Source organism: Acipenser ruthenus, chromosome 2 (assembly GCF_902713425.1).
Source record: "Acipenser ruthenus chromosome 2, fAciRut3.2 maternal haplotype, whole genome shotgun sequence".
Taxonomy (NCBI): Eukaryota; Metazoa; Chordata; class Actinopteri; order Acipenseriformes; family Acipenseridae; genus Acipenser; species Acipenser ruthenus.
Window position 1 is genome coordinate 19,580,403 of NC_081190.1, and position 22,228 is coordinate 19,602,630.

General features: G+C 36.1%; 1 protein-coding gene and 1 long non-coding RNA gene across 5 annotated transcripts in view; one reads left to right on the top strand and one right to left on the bottom strand.

Moving 5' to 3' along the window:
- Positions 1-22,228, top strand: part of LOC117962527 (mitogen-activated protein kinase 10) — an 88,118-nt gene that overhangs the window by 9,113 nt on the left and 56,777 nt on the right. Inside the window, exon 1 of one of the 4 annotated variants that reach the window (XM_058991219.1) lies at positions 4,491-4,960. The exons of 1 other annotated variant lie outside the window; for it this stretch is intronic. In XM_058991219.1, coding sequence (XP_058847202.1) covers positions 4,958-4,960 — 3 coding nt within the window. In that variant the 5' untranslated portion in view covers positions 4,491-4,957. Of the gene's footprint in view, positions 1-4,490; positions 4,961-22,228 lie in introns of those variants that run through there. 2 more of the 4 variants (XM_058991228.1, XM_058991224.1) reach the window with 2 other exon arrangements.
- On the bottom strand, positions 4,231-13,510 carry LOC131698630 (uncharacterized). The gene is made up of 3 exons (XR_009307682.1): positions 13,328-13,510; positions 13,041-13,093; positions 4,231-4,398 (listed from the first exon to the last, which is right to left on the bottom strand). It is a non-coding gene; the product is annotated as an uncharacterized LOC131698630 (long non-coding RNA).

A 22,228-nucleotide genomic window follows, 5' to 3' on the forward strand; every position in this document is an offset into this window, starting at 1 on the left:
TTTTTATTATGTTTTTCTAAAAACCATTCCATGTCAATTTGGGCAATTCCATTGAGAATTTCCTTAAGCACCTCTTAATCTCTATAAAATTAGATTGTTAAAAAATGTTGCATGCTGGGAATCTATCTATTTTCCATTATTAGTTGATAAGGTAAGTAGAGAGAGAAAATTGAAACCCCTGTTATTTCTGTAGACATTATCTGAGGGTGCTAGAACAGAACTGATTTCTTCAAAAGTGCAGCCACCGTGTGTAATTGTACTAACTAAAAACACTGGACTGTAATAATTATATTAATATTAGTTATTTAAATTGACCCAACCATCTGTGGTTCATCCCAGTTCAGCCATGGTTTCTGGCACCTGTATTCATCCCATCCCAACTGCAATAGAAAATAACCCACTAACAAAGCAAAGGGCTTGGGTTACTGAACCAAGTCAGCTCTTACTCAGCATTGAACCCCAGATAGCATTTTGTATTATTATTATGAGTGAACAACAAAGGAACCTTGATTAGGCAGCCACAGATATTATTGCACTAAACCCTTTGCAGCTGCATAAAAAGGTAGATGCAGAACTTGTTGTTTCAATGAAACAATGAAAGCACCCTTGTAAAAATAGAAGGAGCCTCTAGGGACCCCACAATAAAATAGATTTTTGCTTAGATGCCTAAAATTTATTTTTTGGTTTTAAAGTTTTGTTGTTAAGAATGTTCAACAGCCTATGTGGTTTACTGAAAATCTCTTATCAACAGCCTCTTTAACACGTTTGTCAAGAAATTCAATGGTGTAAATTTTAGCAATGACGGACAAACCAATGAACAACAATAGGTATGCAGTATTTATTTGACCTACACAGTAGTGGCACATAGGGCCCTCTGTGTAGCATGTGAGTCTATTTCATGTATTTCTGTCTGTAAATATGGAAGGTGCTATTTGAATGATAAAAACCATAGCAGCAGATAATTTTAAATGAGCCCTGAATCTGTGTAGAAGTGTAAAGGAGTGTTTTCTGAAGAAGTTGCTAAATGAAGACAAGATTGATTAACTATTGTCTTGATAGATAGACCTTCTGGGGAAAAGAAATAGTAGATAAGACAAAACAATAAAAACACATTGGACAAATGGCATTGCTTTTTAAACACTATTTCTAATGTTAATTTGATTCAATAATAGCAAATAAATTGTATCCAAATGTGGCATTATAAACCACAAAAGCAAAGATAGTTTTATATTAAATGGATTTGACACTATTAGAATATATAAACAGAAGGTCATGCAATACATCATGTAATTACAACATACAAAACAACTGGGCCAACATTAAATTATAGGAATAATAATAATAATAATAATAATAATAATAATAATAATAATAATAATAATACTCCCAGACAGGTAATGATACAAAGCAAAATGATACAAAAATAAACAGAACCCAGAACCACTCAACATAACTGCAAATTCCATGAAAAGGCATGGGAAAAGTGAACAAAATAAATCAAATGTAATCTGAAGCTACTTTCTCTTTAGGGGTCACCCTACTTGAGAGTGGCCTTGGTTAGCAGAACCAGTCAAATACAATTGCGGTAGTTGAATCTTATCAGCTGAAGTTTCTGTGCATCCAGTGATTCATGGAATGATCATTATCGCAGTTCTTAACATGAATAAATTCCAGTCTAAAGTGATTTTTATAATTTGCTTATTGCGATGTTGAGATTAGATTGAAAGCATAAAATTGTTTAGTTTTTTTTTTAATGATTTATGGGATCTGTATGTAAGCCTGACAGAAGCTTTTTGAAATATTTATTATGATAGTGCATGGGCATGTTTGGCATACAGTATTTGTGAAATGCAAATGAAGGTGAATACATTTTGTGTAGGCCTCTATCAAGCTTTAGGGTACAGATAATATATTGTATAAACGCTGCTTTACAAATAATAAATCACATACAGTATAGTACAATGACACTTGCTTACAGGCAGCGTGTATGAGAGGGTTGGCTATAGATACAAATGAAGTTTGCTTGCATTTCTGGAAACACGTAGAGATGCACCAAGTTTGTGAATTCTGATCAGAAAATATAAGGAGCGCTGGTTTCTTTGGTGGTAGTGTTTGGTCCCGTCAGATTTTTTTTCGGACTCATTAACAGTTCAGTGGCAGGCTCTCGCTGGAGCGGCAATCTTTTTAACTCTTTCTCATGAAAGTCACTTTGCCTGAGGGTAAAGATTGCCTCCTTAAGAAAAGCACACTAAAGAGCAGGACATTTATAATGAAAGATTTGATTTTCTTCACCTTGGTTTGAATCCTCCCGGGAAAATAATTGACATAACTGGGAGAGAAATTCACAACTAAAATATGTGCAGAATTGACCTTACTATTGTCAATCAAATGACTACTATGTAGAACCCTTTTTCAATCAGCCCACTGGTAATTATTTCCCCTGGCGCTCTCTGGGGTTTAATGTCAGCTACTGTTGTGCATGAAAGAATATATAGTGTAATGTTTGGTTAGTCAGAAGTGTACAGAGTACAAATGAATGGAGGCTGTGTAACACACTGGTGGGACCACACTTAGAATACTGCAATTGGTTATTTCTTTTTTTCATTTTCATTTAACCTTTATTTTACCACATGAGAAGATTGAGAACAAATTCTCAACGACGATCTGGTCAAGAGTCAAACATCACAGCAGCACAAAGCAAACAAATACAACACAGAAAAAAATAAATAACACATTAACAAGTACATACAGATGCATCAGACACTAGTGAATTCAGATTCTGATTAAAAACATCCTCCGAAACAAAAACTCTGAAATGAATTACACCCAAAAACAGTGGACACTCTGGGAAGAACCAATCTAATAAATTAATCTGATCTTAAATTGTAAACTGAAGCAGAGAACTGTAACAGGTGGCACAGATATAGTGGGGTTTTCCCAATCAGGGTTCTATAAACTAACCTAAGCCAATGATCCAATCGCCTAGTGTGCAATGAAGGCCATTCAACCATAACATAAAGATCGCAGTGATGAGTAAGATAAGAAGCAGCAGTTATAAATCTTATAGCAGAATGGTATAAAGCATCAAGCTTCCCCTAAGCTTCTTTCAAGGCCATTTTGTAGACAACGTCACCATAATCCAGTACTGGAAGAACAGACATCTGTTTAATTAACACTGTATTTTAACTGTGCTTTAAACAATGTTCCTCTACACACTGCATACAATTACTTGATGTACTTGCACTCATTTTAAAAACGGTTGGAATCTTGACGCAGCATATAGAAAACCATTTGTAACTATACAGTCGCAGACAAAAGTATTTAGTTAGTTAAAAAAAAAGAGAAAAACCACAAAAATGATTTTTATAATTTCTAATTGTTCTATTGAAAGTTATACATTAAAGTAGAGATTCAGCTTTATAATAAAACAACAAATTATTACATAACATGCATAAAATGAAAAATAACATGCAAAAACTAATTTTGGTATTGTTGAATTGTTTGCTCTTGAATTTCTTGACCATCTTCTCTATTTATTTGTGACTGGTTACAAACAATCTAAATATATTACAGTTTAAAGGTTTAAACAGGTCTATTCTTAAATCTAACACCATACATAGATCATGTTGGTCACATCCCTAGTGTAATGTTCTTTTAAAAAGCAAAAACAATTGCAAGTCTTAAAATATTATTATTATTGTTATTATTTGTTTATTTAGCAGACGCCTTTATCCAAGGCGACTTACAGAGACTAGGGTGTGTGAACTATCTTACAGGTATTGTTATAGCTTAGATGGATGCATAATGCATAGGATTCAGGGCCACCAGAGGGACAGATACGGTAACTGCATACTGTACTAGAACAAAGGGTTAGTTAAAATTCAGATTATCGGGACTGGAAATGGAGGAACACATCTCCTGAAATAATCATCATTTATGGAGGCTACAGTATGTTCCAGTCTGGTAGTGTTACCTAGCAAAAATGATAGAACTGAAATACTGGAACATACCCCAGCTGGTAACTAGAAGGACTATCCCAGGCTATTTTTTTCAGGAATGTGCCTTCCTAGCCTTCAGCATGATTTAAAAAGATGGAAAGCTCAACTTAGGCTGGACAGAAGCTAGTGACTAGTATATACGGTTTTGTTTTTTTTTTTTTTTTTTTTTTTAAATAAATGCAGACACAAAAATAACCTCATTAGTACAAACAACTCAGCATATACATGATTTTATTTATTTATTTAGTAATTTGTCATTAAGTATTTACAGGGGACAGGAAATTCTTATCACCATGACAGCATTTTTAAACAGTTAAAACGGTTGAAAAGGTCACTCCCACCGTTTTCTGCTCATCCCTTTGACCAACTGAGTAGCATGGCCGTGGATGCTGTGGGTATCCTGCAACGATAGCAGAAAGACGTTTTGCTGCACTGCTGTGAGCTGAGGTGCATCGAGTGATACTTCTCTATTATTTATTACCTTTTACTTTTGCTGGTACCAGCATGTGATGGTGCAACTACTAACAGCTACAGGAGGTATACTTCTTGTATTTTCCGTACCACCTCGCTAATTCATCAGGCAAAAGCGTGGAAGCAGGGAATGCGAACGCGCTGCAGGATCAGACCAACAACACCCTCCCCTCCAGAGACTGCTATGCGCGTTGACGTCATGTGTGCTCCTTTCAGTTTCTATAGCAACCTTTTTCCCTAACCCCCTGTCTGTCTCCTCTGGTAGGTTCCACAATGGTACAGCCAGCATCTTGCTGCACAATGGTTGCAAGACTGTGAAGGGGAGTGATTCAGCAAGTGAAATATCTTGATTTGTTTTCTGTCTTTCTCCGGAGCCTTTATTTGTTTTAATTTAACCGTTTTGTGATATTTCGTTTTTTGTCACTCACACGTCAGAATGTTTTGAAAAGGACAGTCGCTGGACCAGGATTGTCGTCAGCTGGCACGGAATGGTAGGTGGTGGGTGATGTTGATGCAGAGGATAACCTGCTAAAGGGTGGGGTGATGAATATTGATTGCTGCAAAGGTTAATGAAGTCGACTGATGCCATTGTGGAAAGGACAGTGGAGAGTAGCAAGTGTGTTTAGATTGTAGATGAATGAATGTTGTTTGTACAGACTGCTGTGTGTAACGGTTCAAAATGCAAATGTCTTTAAGAATAATATAGACTTTAAAAACTGAATTGACATTCGTTTTGTAATTCCGTCAGATTTGCAAGTTTTACACACAAGAACAGTTTAGTTTTTTTTTTTTCTAACACCTATTCATTATTTTAACCGTTATTGGTTCCCATAAGCGCTATTCAAATAGTTTAATTATTAATTAATATTACGGCCTAATAAGCCAGATAAATATATAAACACATTAATAAATAAATATTGCGTGCTGATAAAATAAAATGAACTGCAGAGTGACACTCCGAATCAGAAATAAATATAGCCTCTATTTTTAACTATCTAGTTATTCCAGGTAAAGCAGGACTGTTGAGTTTATTAATATTTTGATGTGATTTTTTTTTTTTTTTTTTGCAAACTGCTACTGTTGTAAGAAAGTGGCTTATCTGCTGTATATTTATAGGTTCAAGGTTTTACATTTGCAATGTACGTTTTTTTAAATTATTATTTTGCACACCAATTCAGGGACCAATGGTGCTAGCTTGTAACACAGCTTGATTTGTTTGTGCTGTGTATGCGTTTTCAGAAATTGTGCATTTTTTTTCTACCAATGTCTCTTACCAATTCCTCTTAACGACACACCGTGTCCATACCGTTTTTTTGTTTTTTTGGGGGTCAGATTTTGGTTCTGCAGTCAGTAGGACCTCATACAACATACACTACAGCTAGTAAAACAAACAGTATTGAGAAAATGTTTTTGATCTATTCCATTCAGAATTGTTTCTGTTTTGCTACATTTTAGAAAACGTTTTGGAACAAAATCACCCACTGCTGTGTGCTTGTCAAATCATTTTAACTTTAAGCCTCCAGGGATGTCAAAGCTTCATGTCTTTTTATTCTTTTTTCTCTTTATAGCTTTAATGCTTTTTTTTTTTTTTACTTTTAACTATTGTAGTTTTAATGCCACAGTCCCACACAGACAGGAATTTGTTGACAGGAGTCTTGATTTGAAGATCTTTCTTAGAGAAAATAATTAAAACTGTATTCAAATACATTTACATTTCCTATTTTAAATTGAATTGCATTTCTGCATACAGTCAACTAATTAAGTGAATTTACTGAATCTGGTGGAAGTTGGGTTTCAGTGTTGAAAGGAGTTTTCAAAGCCATGGAGTATAATCTGCATGAAGGACAGATATGTAATAAATGTATACAGTCCTTGAGTAATCCACAGTGCTCTTTAAAATACATTCAGCACATTGTAAGTTTAGGGTTGTATTCTTAAGCAGAGGATGAAATCTTCTATATTCCTAAAAAATCATTCTGAAAATATCATGATGGGCGATGTAATTACTGGCTGTGGACTGTCATCAACACACACTCATAATGCCACCCTGCTGCCTTTGTTTGCAAAATGCAGTAATGCAAACCATGTACAACTGTTATTCAGTACAAAACTGTATTAAATATATTTATAAAGCATCATTTAAAAGGCATTTTGTTAGGCTTGACTTAAAAATATAATTCTGCTTCCTCTCCTGAACCACAGTAAGTGACAGGTTTTGAATAAAAGTATGTGTGCTACAGAATAATTTGTATAATTAATTTTTAATGCAGTCAGTCAAGATAAATTGCTTTAGTTTTTATAGTGCCATTAAAGTGTTTCCATTGTAAATACATGTTAAAGTTTATCATGGTGGCTCCATACATTGCTTTGTTACAGCCTGCTGTAATTGGAAAGGCTGTGCTAAAGCACTTCTGTTTGGGACGTTTGTGAGACCTTGTTATTTATAAACTGGTCCTTTTTTGAAAGTACTGTACATACTGTAAGTGTTGACAAACAGAATTCAAAGCAATATCACATCGAGGAATGTATGAGTACTGTAAGCATGGCTGGAGGCCTATCTACAAAGTGAGGATAAATAACTTGGACATGAAACTCACCAATGTATCTCTTACTCTAAATGGTTGCACAATAGAATACCTTTATTTATTTATTTTACCAGAAGCAGAACTACCAATATCTATACAAGGAATACCTCTGTCATTACACATATTACCATTACTGCTACAAAAAAAAGAAAAAGAAAACTACAGTACTATGACTATTACAACTACTATTACAAATCCAAACCAAAATGGAAACAATGAAGCTAATGACAAAATACCTACTGTACTCAGTAGACTAGGTTATCCATACCTACAGCACATGAAAACTCCAGTGTACAGTAGAAATTGTATTATTCAGGCCATTTTCCTTTTTTGTTATTACTCAAGCTTTTATACAAGCTACATATTTAAAATACTGTATTTTACACAGACATGCTAAAACTAGATTTAACTGCTCATAATAGGATGCGAGATATCCTATGTCTTGTATCTGGCTAACCAACCTTGTTGAACATTTTCAGTTCCCCAAATTAGCATGTTTGCGGTCCATATTTGCCTGGGGACCTGCTTCATTATTGCAGTAAAATGCATTATTGTGGTCTGGTGTTGTGATTTCCTTCTTTGCAAGATCACTACATAAAGGAGTAGTAGCCTGATTCAGAATGTGACAGGAAATGTATGGTCACCCTGTACCAGCAGTATGTGTAATTTGATAATTACTTGCGCCTTCTTACATTTTCAGAGGAAGTCTAATATTGTTCTCACTTTTTCTAAAACATTAAGGGTTGATACAGTACCAATGGTAACCCCTGCCTCCACAATTCCCTGTAGACATCTGGCTGCCATTTCAAACAATTCATTTTTCTGATTCATGGCTCAAACACATGTACCAATGATCTCTTATATGTGCATTGTAATAGTACAGTATCTGGTATCAGATACAATACAGTGAATGTAGAGAAGGGGTCAGTTTGTTGAAAATGACACGTGTCTTGATTGCTTGTATTGACCACTAGTTTTACCAGTGTCCAATCACCTAATGTTGCACCAAAGAATGTCATCATATTATTATTATCTACAATATTTTGTCTTTCAAGTAAAATAATAAAAAAAAAAAAAATGAAACCATATTTCCCCGTAGGAAATGTTCTCCTCTTAAAGATCCAGCATCATAGTTTAAACTTCATAGTGTTGTACATAGATTATTACATTATACAGACTCTTTAAGGCATTTGAACAAACATTTACCTAATATGAAAGTTTAAGACTTTATCTACAGTATTAGGCCTAATAATTGTATTTAAATAATTCTTCATACACTGCTGTTATGATTATTTCATAAGATTCTAATAATGACATTTGACAACAACACTAATTGAAGCTTTCTATTTATTTGACTGCAGTCTCGCTATGTTGCAGTGGATCGGATTCTGTTCTCATCTCACATTTAATAGGGCTACCGCTTCACAGACTTTTCAGGTCTTCAGCACAGTGTTTTTGGAAGTTTTCTTATTATCCAGTGGTTTACCAAATTACCTTATCACAATAATGCCACACAATACTGTAATCATGTATTTTCTTAGCATAAATATGATGAAGTTGGTAAGGAAATAAAGCCACAAACAACATCAATTCTTTGTTAGAGTCCAGGTCATTTAAATCCTTTTTAATTTAATTTAGACAATCTGAAGGTCTTGTTATATTAGGGCCGTCTAATTTATGCTACAATCATATTTTGTTAGAAGATGATATTACATAACATAGATCTGCATCAATTCCATATTATCTTTAAAAAAACAGTGGTGAAATCTGTGACTGCATTAATGTTATCATCTTTAGATGTGTATAAGCAGGGTAAGAGTGAGGTCAAGGGTTTGGTAAACAATTTCACTATAAATATAAAGAGTGCTGTAATTGTCTATGCAGGCGGTGTTTCATTTTAAATTTGACTTTAATATAGCCAGCATGCTACTGTTGTATGTAGTGTTTTTTATGCATATCTTTTTGATAAATAGTTGTTATTCCAAAGTAAGAAAGACACGGACACTACATAACTTATAAAATAGTAGCATGACCGGTAAGATTGCATCTGTACTTAAATTTGTATCGATTTTACCATTTGTCTTTATAAGTCCTGTTAATCGGTCACGGGGCTTGCTTTTTCCTTTAACCTCAGTAGACAGCAGTGACACCAGGATTTAATAAATCTTTGTTTTGAAAAGCAAAGCAATGCTCTTTCATCTGTTGGGCTGAAAAAGTTTTGGTACACTCACCGTTTTCCTGAAAAGATTTCATACTGTATTAGACAAGTGTAAATTAAGCTGCATTTTCAAGTAGGATTAACAAATATTGAAATTTTGCTTAAAACTAAACTGGGTTTAAAGACAGATTATTACTGTATTGTAGCTATTTTATTTGTTTTTTTCATGTATCTCTGCTTTGAAATGCACTAATTATACTGTAGTTTTTTACGTACCTGACTTTCAAAGGGGAAAGTGATATCCCCTTGAAGCTTTCAGTGTAAGAAAGAACATGATTATTTGATTTGTTTAAGCCTATATTGATGAAGATAGATCATGTTGTTTATTTGCAAAGATGTTTTTATTTGAAAAAGAAGCATAGTATGTCCCTACAGTGAAACACAAATCCTTATAGCAGGAGAGGTTAATTGCATTTATATTAACATTCTTCGTTCAAGGTTGTTAGGTCATTTTATACCATATCTGTTTTACCCTTACCTTAACCCACCCTAATCCTAACCCTAACCGTTTCCCAAAAGAAGGAAATAGCCTAATCCGAGGCCCAAACTTTTTTTTTCCCCCAATACATCCAGGACTAGCCTGATTTTATAAGCTTATTAATTTGAAAGAAATGTAGTGCCACTGTTGTACTTTTTATTCTTTGGGGGGGAAAAAAAAAACTACAAATTAGTGGTCCATCAATTTTATCTTTGTAGTTTTTAGATTGTATGTTGCTGGCTGTAGCCTACTAGCACAAAGAGATGTTACTTCTTAGCCAGACTGACTCATAAAAATAATGATGATGAAGAGTAGACAATAGGATGGAAGCAAATTTAAAACGGCTCAGAGACCAGGATTCTTAAATAATGTATAAGGGAAATGTATTCTATTGGGACATTTCAATATTAAAAATACAATTTACTGCTATTAAATACAGATAGTTGTTTTTTAATTTGCTGTTTTAAATATTCAATTTGTCAGTGTCATTCCTTTATTTCAGGAGTCTATTTCGCCATTGTGCCATGTGAGCAGTGATGTCACATCTGTCTTTCATTAAAGCAATAAGGAGTGACAAGGTGTTCATTACACCTGGGAATCGATGAGGCCCATGGCTATAAACCATAGGCCCCAAACACCTTCAGCTATGTTAGCATAATGAATTCCAAACTTTCAGGTCCAGCAAAATGGTTTTAGTTGGTATGTCTTCTAAATCATCAATTGTGTAACAAAACAGAAAGTACTGTATGGAAAAGTAGGGCTAGGTGCATCTAAATATGACCACATTTGAATTATTTATTAATCCTCTTGTCCCCCCCTCCCCCCTCCTCACTTTGTAGATGGCTGGAGGCCCCCCCAGAGGTGCTTTTACTGTATATTTAAAGTATTGTGACACATCAGAATTGTCAACTGGAAATAAACTCTCTACACTTGAACTTTACACAGCATCAAAAGCAATGTTAAAGTGCTAGTATTTGAGCAGGTTGATCTTTTAAATGTTCTTGACTAAACTTTATTATCTTTATTATCTTTCTACTTCTTTGTTGATGTTGAACAAGTTTTGTCTTGATTGATATTGAACACGTTGAACCTTTATATTTCATTTTTTACTTAAGTATTTTTTATAATGTCATTAACTTACAGTATGCTCTCACATAGAACTTAACAGAAAATGTATTATAAACCAAACAAATTAAAAAACTGCTTTAAAAGACATTTTCTTAACCCTCATTAGCCTACTTGTAAGTACTATAACATTTCTCTGTTGTACTTTGTTTAGTTTTCCAGACTTTATTTTCAAGACCATTTTTCCATCTACAACACTGTATATTTACTCCCTGTCACCTTAAAGAGTTATTCTTGTTGTTTAGAGTCGCTTATCACTTGTATCATAATGCAAAAAAAAAAGAAAACATATATAGGGGACTGGCAAGAAGATTGTTAAATTAATTAGAGTAAGATAAATATTTTATCAAAGCCTTGATTATTGCTAAGGCTGTATTTTTTTCAGGATAGTCACGGATTTCATGATATCCATGAAATTTGCCCATTGCTGTGTAATATGTAGTTCCCTGTGAAAATTCTAATTTCTGAAAGAATAGTGTAAATAAACTTTTTTTTTCATAATAAATAATACACCAAACGTTTGCCTTATTGACGCACTATCTGTTACTCTGCATTTAGTGCGCTTCTGGTAAATAATTGAACACACTGTATAGAGCTGCACAATTTCTTTAAAATGTCTTAAATGAAAAAGACACCGGCTGCATCAAATATCGGAACGGAAAAAATTCTGCTAAAGATCGCTCTGTCCAGTAAAAGAAGGGGATATTTCCCGTGTCTGTTGTTATTTTTTACTGGTATTTATGTTTTTATTTTGTTTGATAATTCACTGGTGTTGAATGTAAAGTCTGTATCAATATCTTCATATATGTATCTTTTGTATAGTCTGTGTATTAGAACTTTGCAAACTCTATTAGTGTAATGTTTGTACTGCAGGCCACAGGCAAGGATGTCATTAGAAGGAAACCCGGACTTGTGAGTGGGTTTTCTGGAATACGATTAGTAAGATATATTTCTGATTTTATAAACTGCGTAGCATTACATTTTCTGAATAGCCAACCACTCCCATGTAGCTTCCTTTTTATGGTTTAAGCAGCTGATCAATGACAAATGCTGAGACTGATGCAGAAAGCTTTTTTCTATGTAATGTTCAATATGTAATGTATGTGGCACTTTAGTAACATCGAATTTTGTAACATTAATACATTTTCTATTTGCTGAATTACAGAAGTCCACATTTATGTAAAACATCCAGTACAGCTTCCAATCCCTATCTGGTTGAGCCCATGTCAGTTCTGGCATCTCCATTGCCTCTTAGGCCGATGACGGGCTGTAAATTGGGTTAGGACCTTTTAATGTAAAACCCAGAACTTGTGTTGTTTCCATGTACAAAATCGAATCTGCATAGAATTGGGATTGCTTCACAGGCAAAATTGGTCTCTTGCCAATGGTGATACACTGGTGTTGAAGGTTATGGTTTAGAGTGAGATTAGGTCTCACTGCAGAATGGACTTGACAGAATTGTTTAATAAAATGTTAGCGATGAGAAATTATGTTTTTCAGTGACAACATTAAGGAAACACACTGATTGGATTGTTTTAATGGCTACTGTATATATGCAGTATTTTAAGCAGTATTTTGTATGTATAAAAACAATGTAAGTTTTAAAAAGAACAGTTTTCCAATGACATCAAAATAATTTCTGTAGAAATAGAAAAATATATGCAGTTTATTGAATTAACAAAAGAGGATATATTTTGTTATGTTTTGAGATGACTGGAGCTGGATAATTCTTTAAACCGTGGCTTAATAGTTAAGCTATAATAAAATGCATGAAATGTCAGGGATCAGTCTTGCATCTGCACAAAAATAAAATCGATTTGGAAACCATACTACAACACAGAAGCTTCAGGATTTAGGCTACAATGCAATATTAAGCAGGGAAGAAAGGCTAAGAAACCCAATTTCTTGCTTTCCTTTTTCAGTTTCTTTGTAAATGATCTGGCAGGCAGATGAAGTGACAGCAAGAATCAAACTAGTTTGAATTAGTTCAGATTATTTCAAGATATTAAAGAAAAGCAGAAAGCAAGCTCAAGATAAAAGTATTCTTAATCACATGCAGGAGTGCCTGAAAGCAGGCTAACCAAAGCCACATGAGACACCACTGGGAGTAGACAGTACAGCTGCATGTCTGGGCTGTACATTACAGTACATATATAAATAATTACCATAGGCTTTGTGCATAATTATGTCATGCGCTTCCTTGATGGTCATGCAGGATCTAAAATAAATAAATAAATAAATAAATAAATAAATAAACCGAGGTTCTGGAATTGCCATATTCCCACTGAAGAGCCTTTCCCTCATGAATAGTCAGTGTTATTATCTGTTTAATATTAAAGCATCTCAGTTTTATAAAAATCTTGTATAAAGACAGCTTTACATACACATCTACCACTATCAATCTAATGCTCCTATCAGTACAGTATATCTGACTATATATACAAATACATACACATTTGTCTGTCTTGATCCAAATAAATAGATTCCTTTTGGGCACTCTGAGCAAATGTACATCCACACTGTTTTCAGCTGTCTGTTATATGATCCCACTGCATAGAGGTTCATTTTCACACCTTCCTTTGCACCCTTAAGAAAGAAAAACAATCTTACTTAGCATGACCTGGTAACAAGTCTGTTCTGCGGTACACTGACATTTCTTAGCAAAGCAAGAAGCTTGCGGCTTAGCCAAGCTTAGGAGTTCTTGGATGGATTCCAATCCAAGGTTCAGCTTGGACAGCTCCCAGTGCACAGAAGGTTATGGCGAATGCAGTGGCTGCTGAATTAGGCAGTATAGAAGGGGAGGGGAGAGAAATGACCTCTGCTGCAGAATGCAAGCTGGAATTCAGTGACCTGTTCAAGGATGTGATGTGCATCAGCTATGACTTATGTCTGTCTCAGAGGCAGCAAGGAGGATGTAGGAAACAAAAACAAAAACACCCAGATAAGCTTCACGGTACACTATAAATATCAAACAACAAAAACGTGATCTGTACCCATTTAGATGCGTAAGAGAGCCTCACATGAAAAAGCTGTGCCTCTGTATAAAGGCCAGATTGGTTGTGTACAGTTTGTAAAACCAGAGCCTTAAAAGTATTTCACAAAAAATGTCAATAGCAACAGTAGACATAAGAACTACGAGAGACCTGCCAATGGTTCTACTCGTACAACATTTTATATTCTCAGCAGGGTGTTATTTTTCATCTACAGTAAAATAATATCAGATTAATGGGACAAAATTGCATGCTTTGATGTAGGAATCTGTCACGAGGTTTGACAGAGTAATGGCATATGAATGTTTGAAACCAAGATTTTACTGAAGCTGTTTCAAAAAGCCTAGAAATATTGTTAAAAAGAGATGACAGTTGCGTCCTGCATTTCTTGTCAAAGACAAACTATTATATTGCATTGTATATTACCTTCTTATGGTTAGTGTCTTCATCTTGATGCCACATCACAGTACAGTGAGTTAATATACATATTTAAAAAATAAACTTGAAATCAAGGATTTTGCAAAATCAAGAATATTTCATGGGGTGTCCGCTACTGCTGTAAGGATAGAGCAGAGGAAGCAGAAACGAGCTGTTAGTAAGACAGTATCAAGCAGAGGATGCTCGGATAGAAAAGAGATCCCGACCGATGAGCTCTCCTATTGCCGAGGACAGAGCGTGGTCGAAGGTCACGTTCCTGAGGATCTGAAAACATATAAAAGGGCTCTGCTCTGCAGAGGCGCCTCTCGGGGCGATAGGAATAGTCCAACAGCTTAGGACTGAAAGGAGAGATAGTAAAGGGTTCCCTGACTGGTCTGGTGCTGCCCTCGCATGAGGTGAGGCACAGGCCTCCGAAGCCAGGAGTGGGAGGGCGTCCTGCAGGGAACCTGCAACAGAGAGTGATAGGTTAGTCTGGGACTCGGGCACTGAGAGCGGGAAAGTGGGCCACATCCTGAGGGAAGGAAGGACAGCGCCTCACGTGGTGAGGCAGAATAGCCGCATGAGCTGCGTAAGGATAGTGTGGCCGGGGGTCCCCTCTGACTTGCTCAGTGAGAACCCTCCTAGTGCGAGGATGAACCTGACGCTCCTGAGACGCGCTGAATAAATTGACCGCAACGGGTTAATCCTATAGAGGGTAGCGGTGAGATCGGAACCTAACCCGACAGGCATAGGGTGCAAGGCAGGATACACCCTGGAGGGGACGCCAGTCCATCGCAGGGCAACTAAGGAGCAATTTAGAGAGGCCCAACAAAGCATTTTCTCCTCCTTAAATACCATGTGGCTGGAGCTTAATTACTCATTAATCATTCAATTAAGGCTTGCAGGGAGGATTTTAACACCCTACCTGCCAACCCTATAGTCACACACATATACAATTTACATTTGCCACAGTGAGGTTACAAATAAAGAGAACTGTCACTGACGGATGACAAAATTTGTGCTGCTGTATTGAATACGTGATGGGTTTTTGATTCTTAACATCTGTGCCCTATTTCAAAGTATGAAAATACAGGATAGATTACAGGGGTCTCCAACCCTGGTCCTGGAGAGCCCTAAATCCTCAGGTTTTATAGGTGTCTATGTCATCAGTGGCTAAAGATCTCAAAACACTTGTTAGTCTTGACTAATTAAGCCATTAATTGATGCAATTAAGTAACTGAGAGCTCTATTTTTATTTCTTATACAGTGCCTTGCGAAAGTATTCGGCCCCCTTGAACTTTGCGACCTTTTGCCACATTTCAGGCTTCAAACATAAAGATATGAAACTGTAATTTTTTGTGAAGAATCAACAACAAGTGGGACACAATCATGAAGTGGAACGAAATTTATTGGATATTTCAAACTTTTTTAACAAATAAAAAACTGAAAAATTGGGCGTGCAAAATTATTCAGCCCCTTTACTTTCAGTGCAGCAAACTCTCTCCAGAAGTTCAGTGAGGATCTCTGAATGATCCAATGTTGACCTAAATGACTAATGATGATAAATAGAATCCACCTGTGTGTAATCAAGTCTCCGTATAAATGCACCTGCACTGTGATAGTCTCAAAGGTCCGTTTAAAGCGCAGAGAGCATCATGAAGAACAAGGAACACACCAGGCAGGTCCGAGATACTGTTGTGGAGAAGTTTAAAGCCGGATTTGGATACAAAAAGATTTCCCAAGCTTTAAACATCCCAAGGAGCACTGTGCAAGCGATAATATTGAAATGGAAGGAGTATCAGACCACTGCAAATCTACCAAGACCTGGCCGTCCCTCTAAACTTTCAGCTCATACAAGGAGAAGACTGATCAGAGATGCAGCCAAGAGGCCCATGATCACTCTGGATGAACTGCAGAGATCTACAGCTGAGGTGGGAGACTCTGTCCATAGGACAACAATCAGTCGTATACTGCACAAATCTGGGCTTTATGGAAGAGTGGCAAGAAGAAAGCCATTTCTTAAAGATATCCATAAAAAGTGTTGTTTACAGTTTGCCACAAGCCACCTGGGAGACACACCAAACATGTGGAAGAAGGTGCTCTGGTCAGATGAAACCAAAATCGAACTTTTTGGCAACAATGCAAAACGTTATGTTTGGCGTAAAAGCAACACAGCTCATCACCCTGAACACACCATCCCCACTGTCAAACATGGTGGTGGCAGCATCATGGTTTGGGCCTGCTTTTCTTCAGCAGGGACAGGGAAGATGGTTAAAATTGATGGGAAGATGGATGGAGCCAAATACAGGACCATTCTGGAAGAAAACCTGATGGAGTCTGCAAAAGACCTGAGACTGGGACGGAGATTTGTCTTCCAACAAGACAATGATCCAAAACATAAAGCAAAATCTACAATGGAATGGTTCACAAATAAACATATCCAGGTGTTAGAATGGCCAAGTCAAAGTCCAGACCTGAATCCAATCGAGAATCTGTGGAAAGAACTGAAAACTGCTGTTCACAAATGCTCTCCATCCAACCTCACTGAGCTCGAGCTGTTTTGCAAGGAGGAATGGGCAAAAATTTCAGTCTCTCGATGTGCAAAACTGATAGAGACATACCCCAAGCGACTTACAGCTGTAATCGCAGCAAAAGGTGGCGCTACAAAGTATTAACTTAAGGGGGCTGAATAATTTTGCACGCCCAATTTTTCAGTTTTTTATTTGTTAAAAAAGTTTGAAATATCCAATAAATTTTGTTCCACTTCATGATTGTGTCCCACTTGTTGTTGATTCTTCACAAAAAATTACAGTTTCATATCTTTATGTTTGAAGCCTGAAATGTGGCAAAAGGTCGCAAAGTTCAAGGGGGCCGAATACTTTCGCAAGGCACTGTATAGTGACTTTTGCGATAAATCCCCTGAAAGTGCTTCACAGATAAAATCAACAAAAATCTGTAACATACAAAACAATTTGGAGAAATTGTAAAAGATAAGATGATAAAAGACCCCTTTAAATTACATGCAGTACAATTTTTAAACACTCATTTAGTGTCAAATCAACCAAATAACAATTCCATAAAAACAAAGTGTACGTTTTTTTTTTGTTTTTTTTTTTACTGTACTGGTCATTTGAACGTTTGTGGCATGACTGTAAGCCTGCTGAATACTATCCCCCATTGAAAGATGCCATCTATTTATTTCACAAAGCCATTTAAGCTCAACAGCATTCTTTTTTAAGCAGTTAAAAAAAACTGTTGAATATGTACAGGCAAACACTTTTCTTAAACGAAAAGTAAAAAAATTAAATTATATTCCAATGGCCAATGGGGAAAAAAGGTATTACTTAAATGTAGCTAAATTGAATATTGATTAAAATAATAATAATAATAATAATAATAATAATAATAATAATAATAATAATAATAATAATAAATTGAGATAATTCTCAGAATAATTTGAACTTCCCAGTTTGAATATTTCTATTATGGCTACTATAGCTTGTACAGGATTTGAAATACTCACAATCGGGGAGGCACAGTCCAGACTGTTGATTGCCCTTTAATTCAGAGCCTGCAAGTGAACATGTATGTAATTATATTAATGAACTCTGTAATAAATATGCTGGATGTTCAACTGAACATCTGAGGAGACAGTGGACCAAGGTGTTACACAGTACATCAGGATTCCTTTCTTAGGGGGCACTAAATGATGGAGGGCCAACATGATGCTAAGCACTGCATATGTGGTTGTTTTTTTCTAGTGTGTCAGCTACAGAGTCCAAATAATAATAAGCAAATCTTCAAATTGTATTTTTTCTAATTATTCTGTGCTTTACTTACCTTACATTTCTTCCCTGTTTTCTGTCATTTTCTTCTTTTGACCACGAAAACCTAAACATTATCCAAAATGAATACAAAAACAGAACAGGCTTTCACATTGAATTGTCACCAGGAACTCAACCTTCCAAAAATGCATTCCAAGAAATGCATGACCTTACATTTAGTAGATACATTACTTTTGGTACAATGAGGGTGTGTGTTTAGTGCACTTTAGTACTGATACAGGTCAACTGCACCAGATTAACTCGGTCATTCATAGCAAATACAGTAGAAGCATGTGATGAGCTGCTTTTCTTTCCGTTTCCTGTTCCCCTGATATTTACCTGACAAAAAATTAAGCCCTTAGTTACATTTAAAGCTTCTTCCATTCATTTACAGTGTTGTACACGGCAAATTTGTACCTTCTGTATCATTATTATTATTTATTTATTAGCAGACGCCCTTATCCAGGGCGACTTACAATTGTTACAAGCATTGTTTTTATTTTTTTCAGGCCTAGAGAGGAATTTTGTTGCATGTGCAGCATTACTAATGGGAAATGAAAACAGGATCTGCACTTAACATACTGTTCAGCTAATGGAAACTGTCTTTTGTCAAAACACAGTAAGAAAATTAGCAGTGCTGAAGCTGTATCGGGCATTACACCACAGGTACTGTATATCATTAGGCCTATATAATACATACATTTCATACTGTACATATACATTATATATAGGGCTTCTGATTTTTGGTTTTAACCAATAAAATCCATTAAAACCACCGGAAAAACAGTGGAAATGGTTAATCAATTCACGTTGACTTCACCCCTTTCCCATTAAAAAATAAAACCTACTACAAATAAATAAAAAAAAACATTTCCAAGCACAACTGGGCAATATCCCGCTTTCCTGCCTTATTTCTATCATTGATTCGTTCTGAATACTTTAAACCCGTCCCAACTACTGAATGACAGCACATTCCTACATTTCTATTGGAGACTCCACTTATGAGATTTAAAACGAGATTACAATTAGGAATGGAGGATTGTTAGCAGGATTTAAAGATGTATTACAGTTAAGATACAGAGGATTTAAAACAGAATTGCAAATTGTGGCGAAATGTAAAAAAAAATGCCTACACACAAAAACCCCAGAAGAATGTGCCCGTGACCATGAGGATTTCATTGTGGAACACAGAAAAGGAAAGAAGGTACAACTTAAGTGTGCAAGTACTGTTGAGTTACTACTATACATATTTTGACAGAAAAAAAAAAAAAACACTCTAGTATTTTGGAAAGTAACCGAAAACACTAATTTCATACAGTATACCAAAAATGAAAGCCCCGAGAAAAAACGATTTACATAAAACTCGAAAATAGATAAAAAATAAGTACCGAAAAACAGAAGCCCTACATATATAGTAGTGGTTTGACAAAAAAAAAAAAACACACCTGCCACCATGGTTAACCAGGGTGAACGGGTTCAACCTGGCAATTCTGCTACAGTTGGTGTCTGAAAAGCTCTGGAGGGAAATGTAACCATTCCAAACGTAACTAGAGACCACAAGCTGTAACATTTTTACTTTGGTGTGAAAGTCAGCAGCAAATCTGTTCTTCATTTAGACCCATCAGTATTTCATGACTAAAACTACAATAAGGAAAAGCAGCTTTTACTGTATACAGTATATGTCAGGGATGTCCCTTGCTGTATACAGTATGGGTAAGAATTCACAGATGGTACTAGTAATAAGCTAAATTTGGTTATTTATTAGTATCTTTTTTCAAAACATTGTAAGAAAGTGCACTTTAAAACGTGTAAGTATCATTTCATTTCTTGTGAAGTGCTTGCAGTCTTCTACAGTATTTAGTTTGACTTCCACGAACAGCAGAAGTGTTTACAAAAAAAAGATTGATGTAGCACTTTTGTGTTCTGCTGCAGTGTGTATCCTATCACTGCCTCGCTCATCAGGAAGAGTGCACTGCTTTCAGCTTCAGTTCCTTCATTACGCTAACCTCTTTTGCTTTATCATCACAATTTCAGTAGCAAGGAGCGAAGTCATTTATTCAGTTTGAGAGTTATAGTGGTATCAATATGAATTACTTTCATCCAAACCCATACAAACTATTGCTATACAGTGACAAAGGGTAACCTAATCAAAACCTAAATTCATAAATGTTAGGGCAGCAGTATGGAGTAGTGGTTAGGGCTCTGGACTCCTGACCAGAGGGTCGTGAGTTCAATCGCAGGTGAGGGACACTGCTGTTGTACCCTTGAGCAAGGTACTTTACCTAGATTGCTCCAGTAAAAACCCAACTGTTTAAATGGGTAATTGTATGTAAAAATAATGTGATATCTGTATAATGTGAAATAATGTATAATGTGATATCTTGTAACAATTGTAAGTCGCCCTGGATAAGGGCGTCTGCTAAGAAATAAATAATAATAATAATAATATAATACTAGCTGGGCAATGAAGAATATGGTATAGGCTATTGCTTGAAATGAAGCTGATTTTTGATGTTATTGTATAATATTACATGTTGAAGCAGGGATTGAATTTCATTTTTGTGTGCTGGGGGGATTTCCCCCCTACGCTGCAGCCAGTGGGGGGATTCCAAAATTTCAGGGGGGAATGGCAAAATAAAAGCACTTTTGCATTTAAAAAACTATATATATATATGTATATTTTACAGCATCATCATTCACACTGGTGTTGCTTTAAAATAAGCTGCTTTCAGGTGACCTAAGAGCTGTTCATCACCGTGACAGAGCACTCTCCATTGCTTTTGCCATTGCCTGACGTGAAGTTTTTGCATGCAGCAGAAGAGAAATGTGCTTTTCTTTTTAACCAGCGCTCCATTTCTTTTTTTTTTTTTAGCTCTTTACACTCAGCCCTATTTCCGCCTGTTTTTTACTGTTTTCATTTATTTGTGTTTAACTACTGGATAGTTTGTACTGCTGCATGTAACCTAACAAATGAAATTTCCTTTCATATTATGTACGTTGCAACAGGATCAGGCATACTATACGTGGTAGAGATGAGAATATATGTATAAAAAAAAGAAAAAACACTTTTCCAAAGAAATCATGTTTGGTCACTGCTATATATATATATATGTAATCATAGATGGCTAAAAAACAACAACAATGCACCATTGAACCTCAATATGAAATTAACATGGGGGGGGGAAAGCTGAGCTTCTAATCTTTCCAACGATAATGACCCTTTCAGTCTAGCTGCTTCAATGACGGAGCAATAGACTCAAAACAAAACCTAAGCTGTGAACTGTCACATGATGAGAGGCTTAACTTCAGGCAGTCGTACTTCCGGCTAGGACTACCGCATACACACACTGAACACGTCTTTGGAAAGCCCAGAGTCTGTACTTTTAAACAAGCCATGGTATATGGCTTTTACGGTTCCGATGTAATACGTAACCTTCGGTGTGCTGGCGCCCCTAAATGGCTTATATTATTAATGTAATTGGATTGCTCAGTACCTGTCTGAACATACAGCAGAGAAGTGCAAAATGTAATGTCAACTGAGCAGTAATGGTTCACTTATGGAAATTGTGAAATCTTTGGGTGTATATATGGGAGATAAAGTAGGCTGTTGTATCACCACTTTTATTCGACCAACTGATGCCTTTGTAAAAGACACTCAGGCTTATTAGAATCATCCCCAACCAATAAAAGTGAATACATTAATAAACCAATCTTCGTTATTACTGGGAAAGGGGACTGCAGCCAGACTACCAGTAAAGGTGCAAATATAATGCCAACATAGTATCAAAGGCTTTGTATTATCCAATATTAGATGATAGAAGGCAGCATGGAAGAGGGGGTCTTGGTCTCAGTTCAGCTCCTCCTACATGGCACAAGGCAGCCCCAGCTCAACAGAGGAAGCTGGTAGTCAACGAGGTGCAAAAGCAGGAGGAGAGGATGAGGTGTGTAAAGGCCGTTTTCCAGGCCAAGCAGGGAGAATGGATGAGATGGGAGAGTGTGGAACAACGCAAGATCGGCTGGAAAGGCCTATGGACAATGGAACAGAGCAGGATCAGTTTCCTCATCAGGTCAACACATGATGTTCTCCCATCACCAAATAACTAAAACCTCTGGGTAGGAGAG